The sequence below is a fragment of the Rana temporaria genome, chromosome 8 (genome assembly GCF_905171775.1).
Source record: "Rana temporaria chromosome 8, aRanTem1.1, whole genome shotgun sequence".
NCBI classification, from domain to species: domain Eukaryota; kingdom Metazoa; phylum Chordata; class Amphibia; order Anura; family Ranidae; genus Rana; species Rana temporaria.
The window spans coordinates 81,088,437-81,102,514 of record NC_053496.1 but is presented as its reverse complement, the minus strand read 5'-3'; the positions used below and the strand labels follow the sequence as shown (position 1 = coordinate 81,102,514).

At 45.5% G+C, this 14,078-nt stretch overlaps 1 protein-coding gene across 1 annotated transcript in view; it reads left to right on the top strand.

Annotated features, from left to right (window-relative positions):
- Nucleotides 1-882: 882 nt before the first annotated feature.
- IPMK (inositol polyphosphate multikinase) overlaps nucleotides 883-14,078 on the top strand; it is a 55,630-nt gene continuing 42,434 nt past the window's right edge. The window contains exon 1 of the mRNA XM_040362077.1: nucleotides 883-1,271. Coding sequence (XP_040218011.1) covers nucleotides 1,115-1,271 — 157 coding nt within the window. The 5' untranslated portion in view covers nucleotides 883-1,114. The remainder of the gene's footprint in view (nucleotides 1,272-14,078) is intronic.

Genomic DNA, 14,078 nt, shown 5'->3' with positions numbered 1-14,078 from the left:
AGTGGGAGAGTGCGTTCCTATGCAGCAGTTAGTTATTGACGTGATGACAAAAACTACCACCCCCGTCGCATAAGGAGCATCACGAGTTGCCAAAAGAAGCCGAACATCGGTGCGCAGGCGCCATATAGCGCCGACTCCACGTTCGGCTTCTTTCGGCAACTCGTGACGCTCCTTATGCGACGGGGGGGGGGTAGTTTTTGTCATCAAGTCAATCACTAACTGCGGCATAGGAACACCCACTCCTGCGGGATTCACTACCCGGAAGCCGGGTAAGAAAATAGCTATATGAGGTATGTACAGCAAAAAAAAAAAAACTTGGCATACTGTCAATGTCTCAGCCTCCTGAATGCCTGGAAGCCGCTGCTCCATGGGCAGGCACATTTCAGAGACTGACGCTATGTGAGCTTAGGGGGAAATACTACAAACTTTATTTATTTTACTAAATAGATGACATGGATGTTGTCAGGGTATGGGGGGGGGCTGTGTGCCCCATAGAACAAGCTCCTAGCTTATGTTTGAATTCTTACAGGCATGTCAATGGCGCAGGGTGATTTTACAGGCCTGAGGTGAGTGGCCATGTGGGGAGTGTGTCATATGACTAGCTCCCTCCTGTATCCAGTCAGGTAAGCAGTACATTCACCTGAGTTGTAGCCTGGTAACTGACCCAGCTCACCCTCCCCTCCATCTCACACACACACACACACACAGCACTGACACCACCTCAGCAAACACCGCCAAGCCCATTGCTGTGATTTGCATGGCAGACACTCCCACTTAGCGACGTCCCGTTCGATACCACGCCCCCTCTGAAGCTCTCTGAACGGGGATTGAGGCTCGTCTACAGTGTGCGAAAGCGCACCCGTGACGTCTACAGGCAAGAAGTAGGCGGGCTCGGGCTGCCAGAAAAGTAACGCGGTGACGCAGGAGGCTTGGAGGCTGTCAGCTGCGCCCTGTCGTGCTGTCGGCGGCCGCGTGTGTGTGAGCCGGGGGAAGGGACAGCGAGTGTCGGCATGCTGGGGGTGAGGAGGATGGGCAGCGGACGGTGAGGGAGGTGACGCCGCTCCTGTTACCTGGACGCACACTATCTCCCCCCCCACCCCCCATCTGCTGCAGGATGGCAACCCAACACCAGCACAGGGGCGCTGAACCCCCGGACTCCCGACAGCGCACCCCCGGGGACAAGGAACTGCACAGGAACGACAAGTTACTCAATGGCTGCGTCCCCCTCTCGCATCAGGTGGCTGGCCATATGTATGGCAAGGATAAAGTTGGTGTGTATTGCTGAGCTCAGCATCCTCCTCCTAATAGGTGTGTGTGTGTGGTGGGGGGGGCTCATCCAGGTGTGTGTGCCAGTTGGTTGTGCCACCCAGTTGGTCAGGTGTGCCAGCCAGGTGTGTGTGCCAGTTGGTCAGGTGTGCCAGCCAGGTGTGTGTGCCAGTTGGTCAGGTGTGATAGTGTGCGCCACCCAGCCAGGTGTGAGTGCCAGTTGGTCAGGTGTGTGTGTGTGCCAGTTGGTCAGGTGTGAGAGTGTGCGCCACCCAGCCAGGTGTGAGTGCCAGTTGGTCAGGTGTGTGTGCCAGTTAGTCAGGTGTGAGTGTGTGCCACCCAGCCAGGTGTGAGTGCCAGTTGGTCAGGTGTGCCAGGTGTGTGTGTGTGTGTGTGTGCGCCAGTTTGTCAGATGTGAGAGAGTGCGCCACCCAGCCAGTTGGTGGTGTGTGCGCCAGTTGGTCAGGTGAGCATAGGCTTGACCCAGCCAGATGTGTGTCTGACAGTAGGTCAAATGAGCACTGACTTGATCCAGCCAGGTGTGTGGGTGCCACCCTGCCAGTTGGTTGTGTGTGTGTGTATGCGTGCGCCAGCCAGGTGAGTTTGTGCTCACTTGAGTACCACCCGGCCAGGGGTGTGTGCACCAGTGGGTCAGTTAGCCATAGGCTTGACCCAGCCAGATGTGCGTGCCAGTTGGTCAAGTTTGCATGCCACCCAGCCAGGTGTGTGTACCACCCGGCCAGGTGTGTGCCAGTTGGTCAGGTGAGCGCAGGCTTGGTGCACCCAGCCAGGTGTATGTAGTCTTGTAGCTCACACAGGTTGGGTCAGGATGTTGCTGGAAATGAGCCATGGCTGGTAAGGCGCCCATTTCTTGTAGATGATCCCTGAGTTGTATGGAAAGAACAGGACATGACATTGGCTTTATATGATGTGTCCTCTGATTTGTGCTCCTTTTTAGTTACTGTTGTTTGGATGGATTTGTCCTTATCAATTCTACATGTATATTATTTGAAGACTGCTAATTGTATTTTCTGAACAACACAATATAGCCAAAACAGGTTTACCTTTTGAACAGGGTAGGAAAAAGTTTAAACCTCTCACGGGTGCAATGCCAGGCTCTTGCGCACACACTGCTTGTAATTCTGTGCGGGCTTTCTGGCTCTGTTCTGAGAACTACAAGACGTTTGCCACGGTGGTAGATGGGACTTGTAGTTTTCTTCAGATTCCTATGAATGATGCAGCTGTGCAGGTTCTGTTGTCAAAATGTGACCGTGGGTCAGGGGAGGGTGTCTGCTGTCACATGGAGGGGAGAAATTGTAGATGAAGGAGAATGTTGCACATTACACCCTAAATATGTGTAAAAGTTTAACCTGTTCCAAAAAGTATACTTGGATTTTTTATTTATTTTTCCTGCCTGTATGCCATTTGGGGTATTCTTTGGGTCAGGTGTCCTACTAGGAGAGTTGCCCTCGCCTCTTGTTCTGGTCACACCTGTAAAATTTTGACTTCCCGTCAATGGGTGCAGGACAAATGGAGGGTGAGTCTACATAATGGGGATAGATGGCAACCCAGACCAGACAGTGGCGCTGTTCCTTCTCTACCTAAAATATAAGAAGTTTACCTATACTTCACCAATGTATACAAAGTCACGTATACGTATTGCACGTTGGTCACTTTCTACTCACATCTCCCACCTTTCTTCTCCCCCACTTTCTTTTTTTTTTTTTTTTTTTTGTCACGTTTTTGTCTTTTTTTTGTTTGGTGCTTGCACTTTATGTGTGGCGAGTAGGGTGCTGATCCTCGGGCCTGCTCCGGAAGTCGGTGGACATGGCCTTCTGGCTTAGTTCGCTGGCTCATATGGGGTCTCCCTTCGGGGGAGCCTCACCGAGGAGGGTTCTGTTTCGGCAGTCTGTCTGAGGATGTTGGGTCCTTGTGGCTTCGGCTGCTTGGGCCAAGATGGGTCCATATGGCTTCGACTGTATGGGCCACAGTTAAATAATAAAAAAAAAAAAAAAAAAAAAATGTATACAAAGTCAGATGTGTGATCCATTGTTATGATGAATGTCATTGAAATAAGTACCTCCTGAGCCTGTCATAAGTGTTGTGCTGGCTGAGACGCACTCTTCACCTGACTTGTCCTGAGATTATCTTTCTCGCTGTTTAGTCGGCAGATTTTATAGCTGAGTGTAGGTGGGAAGGAGCCATGTACTGAGCCCTGAGTAAAGTACAGGATCTTGTTGATATTAGGTTTTAATTTTATATAAAAATTTTACGTGTGAACAATCTTGTGAAATGGAATTTTATGCTTAAAGTGACACTAAACTCTGAATTAACCACTTGACCTCCAGAAGATTTACCTCTCCCTTCCTGACCAGGCTATTTTTTTTCTATACGGCACTGCGTTACTTTTAACTGACAATTGCGCAGTCATGCAATGCTGTACGTAAATTACATTTTATATATATATTTTTTTTCAACAAATGACTTTCTTTTGGTGGTATTTGATCAAGTGTGTGTGTGTGTGTGTGTGTGTGTGTTATTTTATTTTTTATATATAAACAAGAGTGACAATTTTGCAAACAAAACAATAGTTTACTTTCTGCTATAAAACCTATCCAATAATGTAAAATCTACTGCTACATATTTTTGGTAAAAAAAGTGTATGTATGTTTTGCACAAAAATTATAGCTTTTACAAACGTGTGTGTGTGGATAGATAGATAGATAGATATCCCCATCTTATCTATTTTCTAATTTTTAAACTAGTAATGGGAGTGACTTATAGCGGGAATGCGATATTGCGGCAAATGATCACACACTAACTGACACTTTGTGGGAACCAGTGACACTAATACAGTGATCAGTGCTAATAAAAATAAAAATATACACTGTACTAATGACTGCCTGGGGATCACTGTTGCCAACCATCAGTATTTTTACTGGCAGCCAGTAAAAAACGGTCACTTTTGTCCTGGCAGTAAGTGGAAAAGGTTGCCAGTATAAAATATGGCTTGTCTGGAGCCAGCCAGGACCATCCAAGTGCCTGCTACAGTGTGTTTGGGTGGTCCCGACGGGAAAGGATTTGGCAGAGATGGTGCCTGAGCGTGTTGTGTGGTGCCTGAGCGTGTTGTGTGGTGTCATTGGGGAAGGGAGCAGAGCGGTCCGGCCAGAGCCTAGTGTGTGGGTCTGTGGGATGGGAGGAAGTCCCTGAGCCACTTACTATATTGAAGATAAAATAAGAAATGTGCTTTTTACCCTAATATCGTCCTTAAATCACATTGCTTATCGCATATTGTACCTGTTTGTAGCCTGAAATTTGCACTTACAACTGTAATTTGGCAACTTTTGGAAATGCCAGTAAAAACATAGCGGTGCCAGTAAATTTTGGGTGTTGTGTCAGTAAATTTCAATCTGGTAGGTTGGCAACACTGCTGGGAATGGGTTAACATCTAGTGCAATCACAGGGTTAAATGTGTGCCTAACCAGTGTTTGTACTAAGGGATGTGCTGGATTTTATTCCCTGCTTTGCAGGGAAATGAGATCCGACACATCCCTGCTGACAGGACAGAGTTCTGCCTTGTTTACATAGGCAGAATTTCATCCTTTTGCGGTCCTCTATTGGCCAGCACCCGCTGATTGGCTTCTGCTGTGACTAATCGCACTAGAAGCAGCACACGCACTGCCACCCCATGCGGAACTGCAGAATCGCGCGCATATATATACGCAATTTTGCACAGATTGGCTGCCCTGTAGCATTAAATCTGCTATAGTGCGGCTGTGAACTGGTTAAAATACGCTTTCTATTCAGCTATGGACTCCAAAAGCACTTTATAAGATTTGTAGTGTACACAGAGAAGTGCACGTGTGTGTGTGTGTGTGTGTTGTTTGGGAGGATCTTAAGAGGGAAAAAACTACAAGATGAAACCATTTCATGAAAAATAGATTACAGGACCATTAAGTAGTGGATGCATTTGGATGTGTATTTTTGGAGACCAGGGATATTGTTTACTGTCGCTTTGCAGCAGGCGATACATCTTACACTCTGGTTGTATAGATCTCTATTGACTCTGTTTTTGGGTATTCCAAAGTGTGTTTTGGGTTTTATTTTATTTATTTTCTGGAAGGGAAGGCCAGCTGTGTGAGCCAGTCAGTTTGTTGTCATTCTTGCTGTAGGTGGATTGATGAGTGAGCCCCCTCATCAGTGCTCCTCTCTTCACTCTTTTCCAGCTCAGTTGAAGTCCCTGCCTTGGGTTTTACAAATCTTTTTTGGCTGGAAAAAAAATACATAAAAGTATACAAACTGTGTGGGTTTAAGCCTCCTCGCAGCTACACTTGAGCTGCCTAGTGCAAATCAATGCATGTAAATAGTACTTGTTCAGCGTCGCTTTTGTATGCCGCATGCACAGAGCTGGGAGGCCTTGGCGATAAGCTTGTTGACACTTGGAAACTCCCCAAGTACTCATGTCTGACAGTACTGGCTGTTCATAGTATGACGACGTTTGAGCATCACTTGCTGTACGGGCCAACATACACATTACAATCTGACTGTACAATCGACTACCAGATCATTTACCAGAACTATGCAATGTGAGCACCTGACTAACCACTAATGACCAGTTCTTTTCTGGCACTTTTTATTTACATGTAACCATCAGTATGTTTTGATAGAAAATTTCTTAGAACCTCAAAACATTGTTTTTTAAAGCAGAGGCCCCGGGGAAAAAAAAATGGATGTTGCAATTTTTTTTTTTTTGTTACACTGTATTTACACAGAGGTTTTTCAAACACAATTTTGTTTAGCAGAAATGCACTTTTTTTTTATCTTTTGCGCTATAAACAAAAACAGAACGACAATTTTGAAAAAAAAAAAATGCAATATTTTTTGCTATAATAAATATCCCCCCCAAAAAAAAAAGAAAAAAAAAAATATATATATATTATATATATCAATTTTTTCCTCAGTTTAGGCCAAATTCTTCTTCATAGTTTTGGTAAAAAAAAAATCGCAATAAGCGTTTATTGATTTGTGCAAAAGTTATAGCGTTTACAAAATAGGGGATCGTTTTATGGCATTTTTATTAATAATTTTTTTTTTTTTTACTAGTAATGGCGGCGTGACTGCGACGTTATGGCGGACATTTTTGACACCTTTTTTGGACCATTGTCACAGCGAATAGTGCTATAAAAATGCACTGATTACTGTGAAAAGGACACGGGCAGTGAAGGGGTTAACCAGGAGGGGGCGCTGTAGGGGTTGTGTACCCTAAGGGAGTGTTCTTACTGCGTGGTTGTGAGTGTGATGTCGCTGGTCGTCGTACCCTTACACAGGGAACAGACTATTGGTGACAGCCACACTAGGAAGGCTTGTTTACACTCACCTCTCCCTGTTCTTCCTCTCTGTGACCCAATTGCGGGACACCGGCAGTGATTGGGTCCCGTGGGCGTGGTCACGGAGACCTGGACCAGGTCACAGGCGCGCTCGCGACCCACGGCTGGGCTCTTAAAGGTGTCGTACAGGTACGTGCCCAGCCATGCCCTTCTGTCGACTTATATCGGCGTGAAGGGTTCATTAACTGGTTAAACTCAGTGGAGACGCACGCAAATGTGAATATATTATATCTTTTAAAAATGAAAGGTTTGAAGCTTCCTTTCTTCCCTTTTTTTTTTCTCTTCATGTGATTGTGGCATATACAAAATTGAGATCGGGTGATGCTTTTGGAGCGGAAGTGATGCGCATTAGCTGGTTTATTTTACCAGCATAGAGTTCTGGTGAGTCCAACTAGTAGTTACATAAGTGAAGTTAAAAAATGACACAAGTACATCAAGGGGATCGTTCAATTCTATATACATAATCCTATACCCACAGTTGATCAGGAGGAAGGCAAACAACCCCAGCAAAGCATAATCCAATTTGCTCCAGCAAGGGAAATTCCTTCCTGATCCCCCGAGAGGCAATCGGATGTTCTCTGGGTCAACTTTACCTATAAATGTTAATATAACTGGGTACTTTGTACATTTAGGAAAGTATCCAGGCCTTTCTTAAAGCAATCTACTGAGTTGGTCAGAACCACCTCCAGAGGGAGTCTATTTCACAGCTCTTACTGTGAAGAAACCTTTCTGTTTTTAGAGATAAAATCTCTTTTCCTTCAGACATAGAGTGCCCCCCCCCCCTCTGTGATGAGCTTAAAGCAGGGGTCTCAAACTGGCGGCTCTCCAGCTGTTGCAAAACTACAAGTCCCATCATGCCTCTGCTTGTGGGAGTCATGCTTGTATTGGTCAGTCTTGTAATGCCTCATGGGACTTGTAGTTTCGCAACAGCTGTAGGGTCACCAGTTTTAGACCCCTGCCTTAGTGAACTTTTTCATTATACACTTTATGTATTCACCCTTATATATTTCTTCCTGTTGATCATATCCCCATGAAAGGTGCCCAATGTGACACCGTATTGGGGGAGGAACTGGATCAGTGGAAGTTTCATTTCTGGGTGGACCTCCCACTTTTCATGAGAATAAATTCAGCTCCTCTAAACTTTCCTCATAGCTGAGCTCCTCTATGCCTCCTATCAGTTTGGTTGCCCTTCTTTGTACTTTCTCCAGTTCCCCGATATCCTTTTTAAGAACTGGTTCTCAAAACCGAACTGCATATTCCAGTACTTGTGGATTGGACTGGCTGTTTGGTGTATACCTAAAGGTTTTATATTTATTTTTTGTGAAGAAGCTTTATTATTTCACTACTTTTGGGACTTTCTTTTAATTTGTATGAACTTCGGCATGTCTTGCGCGTGTGTATCTATTTATTTTTTTGAATGTCCCATATTGCACTTGTATACTAGTTTATATATATATATATATATATATATATATATATATATATATATATATATATATATATATATATATAATCAATCAATCAATTTTGAGAAGTGGTAGAGGGTGTTGGCACATTAACGGATAGTGCTGTCAATTTTAGAGATTTGATTATAGTTCAAAAGAGGATAGTGGCTTTCTTTTTTTTTTTTTTTACATTTTGGTTAATTTCTTGGTGCAATTCTGTTAAAATTCCCCTGAAATGCTTTAGTGAGAATGCAGCCTAATTGAGAAACATGTTTATTGTGCGGTCTAATAAAAAAAAATGTATCATTGGTTACATACTCCTCCCAAGTATGCTAGTCTGTCTCTAATTTTGTTTATGCACAGTGTGGAGGGGGAGGGGTGGTAAATGAAATAAAAAAATTCACTCTTTTGTTGTCTTTCACCATTCAGGGTAATAAGTTTGCTGCATAGCATTCATCCCTGGGTTTATGTTCTCATCTTTCAAATGCTCCCCTACCTCCATGTGACCTTACTATCTGTTTTTCACAACAGTGATGAGTTGACAGATTTTTTTTTTTTTTCCAGCATTCACTTATGCAGTTCTGGTGATGCTGTTCAAACCGTATCCTCCTGTAACCCGTGGTTCAACCTTTGCTGTGTACAGGGCTCTTCATTGTTGTAGTGTGTTTTTTGTTTTTTTTTTGTTTTTCCTCTTAGATTTATACTTGCTTAAGTGGCTGCATCAGTCCCCCAGCGCCTCTGCACTGAGAACCGAGGTTTGAACACTGCCAATCGTTCGGTTCTCACAGCTCCCCCAGCAGAAAGCTTGTGACTGTCGATCACAAGCTCGGTCCCCTCCTCAAGCGCTGGCTGACAAGGGGGTGAGAGTGGCCGGCTCAGGCTCTCAGCAGCTCATTAAGCCGGTTGTTGGTCCAGGGATCTGCCAGGTCTGGGTGGATCACGACTCCATGGTCGTGATCATGCTGGGCATGGGCTGACTCAGCAGAGAGGGGACTTTAGCTCGCTCTCTGCTGATAATGGGTCAAAACTAACTGCACTCCTATCTATGGGTGCAACGGATCAAAAAACTCACGGATCGGATCGATCCTCTGATCAGAGTCACAGATCGGATCCTTTTTCGGATCAGCAAAAGACTAATCTTGTTGCACCCACTGGAGTTTTAGATTTCATAGTTATTTTCAACACAAAACGAAGCTTGTATGCTTAAATACAGTATATGTAAATCTGACAGACTGTTACATGTTAAGACTTTATTTCCATAGACAGTTTTACAGCCACTTTTCTGAGCGTTTTTTTGCAGCTTAAAAACGGCTCTCCATGTTAGTCTATGGCCTCATGCCCACCATGACGTTTTTGAGCTGTAGATGGCTGAGCCATTTTTAAGCTGCAAAAAAAACAGGACCTGAAGCTCCAGCTCCACCTTTAGCCTAGGTTCACACTGCTGAGAATTTAAAATCGCGGTAAAATCGGTAAAACCGCGATTTCGGCCGCAATTTAATGTAAATCGCGGCGCGAAATCGCAAAAAGTAGTACAGGAACTACTTTTTGAAATCGCAGATGCGGCGTCGCACTGATTAGGACAGTGCCATTGCCGACAATTGCCGCCGATTTGAGATGCGATTTGACATGTCAAATCGCATCTCAAATCGTTCCAAATCGTACCCAGTGTGAACCAGGGCTTAATCCTTTTTCATATGTAAAAAGGCAGATTGTCGTTTTGTTAGTATGCCTTGAAATCTCATTAGTGTGAACCTAGCCTAAATAAACAAGTGTGAATAGGCCTCTAAAGACAAGTACAGTATAGGCATTTGGGCCTTTACTTTTACCTTTTTTCTACTGATGATTGTTCTATTCACTTTAGCAGACCTAGCAGGTTCAATTGATTTGGACTTGTTAACTACTGTTTTTTTACTGGTGTGCGGTAATGAAATGTGTTTGTGCTGCGTTTTCCCATTCAAGGTCCTTCACAACCAATAAAGCAAGTGTGATGTACATCAAAATGCTTTTATCCAGTACAAAATGAGAGGAACTTTTGTGTTTTTTTTTCTTTTTTGTTCATATTTCCTCTTCAGGAAGCGTAACCACTTGCTTACTGGGCACTTTTACACCCTTTCTGCCCAGGCCAATTTTCAGCGCTTTCACACTTTGACAATTGCAACGCGGTACCCATATGAATTTTGTATTTAATTTTTTCACGCAAATGGATCTTTCTATTGGCACTAAATCACCAGTGGGTTATTTTTTTTTTAATTTTTTTTATTTTCTTCTAAACAAATGTAAAAAGACAATTTTGAAGATATTTTTTTTTTTTTCTCATAGTTTTGGTATACAATTTTGCAAACCAGTAAATGTTTTATTTATTTTTTTCTCCTGCACTGATTTAATGCCCTGGTTATCATTGCCTATGTCACTTTAACACAAGCCGGTTATCGGCTCTCGTCTTCTCTCCACACGCTGTCGGCATAAGGAAAGAAACGCCAGCTTAAGTTTTACATCCGTGATCAGCTGTCATTGGACCCAGCTGAGCACGTGTGATAAAGGGCAACTGTAATTGGCCCTTTATTTGATCACGGGAGAACGTCCATGTGCGCACTCCCTAAAAGGTACTCCCGCGCTGTAGCTGTCTTCCAGCTGTAACACGGGCAGTAAGTGGTTAACGCTGAACGCCAGATATATATTTTTTATTCAGCCTTGCTTGATATCCAGAGGGCTCCTGGGGTCAGGTTCCCTGTGTGCAGAGGGGGAACCAAGAAGATCACAGCTGTCCATATATGTGTGTAGTGTCGCTGATTCATATGATTCCCCCCCAACATCCCCAGTGATCCTCCAGATATCCAACATGGACACTTACCTTGAGCGAAGCTGGACCAAGCTGAGTTTGCAAAAAAGATCTACTGAAATTAAATGGGTGCGCTTATCTCTTTATAAATCAATATTTCATGTGTGTGAACTTGAAACCATTTCAGATTTTTGGACACTTCTTTTTTTTTTTTTTTTTTTCCCAAAGATCTTTTGATCATTATATTTTGTGGCATGTAGTATTAAAGATCAGTTTGCACGTTTATGTATACATTTTTAGTTGATGCATCAGTTATTCTGATTATTTTAAAGAGACCAGCACACCCGCTTTTATGAATTTGGTTTTGCGTTCACACAAATTTAAGAGTAGTGCACATGTCTTGAGGGGGGAGGGGGCAAGCAGGAGGGTCAGGACACTCTACTTTGCAGAAAAAGCTGTGTTAGTGGGCAGCCTGACTAGAGGTAGACCGATATATCGGTCGGCCGATATATCGGTCGGCCGATATATCGGTCGGCCGATATATCGGTCGGCCGATATATCGGTCGGCCGATATATCGGTCGGCCGATATATCGGTCGGCCGATATATCGGTCGGCCGATATATCGGTCGGCCGATATATCGGTCGGCCGATATTTGGCCGTTTTTGTGAAATCGGCATCGGCCGATTAGCGGCTAAAGTGTCCGGCCCGCATGGCCGCCTGCCCTGCAGTACTGACCCCACTCCCATGTATCCGATTCCTCCATCTGCACGGCCACCACAGAAGGGACATAGATTTCACTGGCATCGCGCCGCCAGCCGTGCCCCGCCCCCTCCCTCGGCTTGCTGTATTAGGGACAGGGAAAAAACAAACAATCATTGGCTTACAACTGCTGCCTGACTAATGTAACTCCCCCCAGCAGGAATGTCTTCCTTCCCTGCTGGCATTACACCAAGTTCTAAACAATGATTGGCTGATCAGCTCATCAGCATGCACCTAGCCTATTAGGTGCATGCAGATAGATTTGGATTATGATACCAGCATGTATGGAGGGTAAGTTGCCCAAATTATGTGCTACTGTGCCCCCCTGCAGAATTTATTAAAACTCCTTTTAAAAGGGAAACCTGGCTGAGGCTGGCATTGAGAAAATGGATGAGGATGACTTTGGGTGGAAATGAGTTACATTGTGGAGATCCTTCTCACAATGTAACTCTCATTCCCACACAGTCATCCTCATCCATCTTCACAATGCAACACAATCATCTTCATCCCCACCCAGCACCATCCACCCCACTCCAACGCATCCCCTGCACCATCCATCCCTTTCCACAACACATCCCCACCCACGCCTAGCACCATCCATCCCTCTCCACAACGCATTCCCATCCACCCCTCTCCACAATGCATCACCACAACGCATCCCCACCCACGCCCAGCACCATCCATCCCACTCCACAATGCATCCCCACCCCTCTCCACAATGCATCCCCACCCATGCCCAGCACCACCCACCCCTCTCCACAACGCATCCCCACGCCCAGCACCATTCATCCCTCTCCACAACACATCCCCACCCACGCCCAGCACCATCCATCCCTCTCCACAAAGCATTCCCACCCCTCTCCACAACGCATCACCGCAACGCATCCCCACCCACGCCCAGCACCATCCATCCCACTCCACAATGCATCCCCACCCACCCCTCTCCACAATGCATCCCCACCCATGCCCAGCACCACCCACCCCTCTCCACAACACATGGCTGTGAAGGAGGCGGGTACAGAGAGGTGGCTGTGGAGGAGGCGGGTACAGAGAGGTGGCTGTGGAGGAGGCGGGTACAGAGAGGTGGCTGTGGAGGAGGCGGGTACAGAGAGGTGGCTGTGGAGGAGGCGGGTACAGAGAGGTGGCTGTAGAGGGGGTACAGAGAGGTGGCTGTAGAGGGGGTACAGAGAGGTGGCTGTAGAGGAGGGGGGTACAGAGGTGGCTGTAGAGGAGGGGGTACAGAGAGGTAGCTTTACAACCACCTCTCTGTACCCCCCTCCTCCACAACCACCTCTCTGTACCCCCCTCCTCCACAACCACCTCTCTGTACCCCCCTCCTCCACAACCACCTCTCTGTACCCCCCTCCTCCACAACCACCTCTCTGTACCCCCCTCCTCCACAACCACCTCTCTGTACCCCCCTCCTCCACAACCACCTCTCTGTACCCCCTCCTTAAAATGACTAAGATTGTATTTTTTTTCTTTTTTTAATAATTATGAGGTGGCACTGATGGACACTGATAGGCTAAACTGGTGAGCTGCATTGGTGGGCACTGATAGGCTGCACTCCACCTCTCCACCCTAAACAATAACCTCCTCCCCAACCTAGATTTTCTGAGATAATAAAAAAGAAAAGAAAATCGGCCTAAAATATCGGCCGCAAATATCGGCCTAAAATATCGGCCATCGGCCGCCCCAATTTTGAAATATCGGCATCGGTATCGGCCAGAGAAAAACCCATATTGGTCGACCTCTAATCCTGACACTCCTGCTCGCCCCCTCAAGAGGCTTTCTCCACACCAGGGAGAAAGTGTTGCATTACTGTGTGGAGTTAGACAGAAGAACAGGAAGTGAGGATTTCTCAGAAGAAATAAGGACATTTAAAAACAAAATGGAAGGATGAGGTAAGTGAAGGAGGACTACACTAAAGAAGCTATTTAGGGAAATAAAAAAATACTTTTACAACCCCTTTAAGTTGTAGTAAACCGCACCAAAACAAATTGCTTCCATCTTTACCCGTCTTCCTTCTGGGTTTGCAAGCTTCGGCTATATGAATGGCCGACCCACGATGACGTCTCTTCTGTGCATGCGGGAGCCGTGGCACTGATTGGATAGCACAGTCCATTCAGAGCCCAGTGCACATGCGCTGGTGACATCACCGGCTGCTGCCGTAAAGACGCACCATTTAGGAGCCATATACTGTACCTTTGTGATTGTGTTAGGAAATGTTAGGAAATGTTCTCTTCCTGTTTAACACAGTGTGTGATGTCTGGGCATACAGCCAAGATAGCTAAAGTTGCTGATTGGAGGAAAGACACACACACACCCCCTCTCCACATAAGCAGAGACTCTGAGGTGTTTTGTAACAGGGCCAGCTCCCTCCTAATTTGTTTATAGCAACCTCCCCTGACAGAAATGTCAGGCTGCTTTTATCTGACAT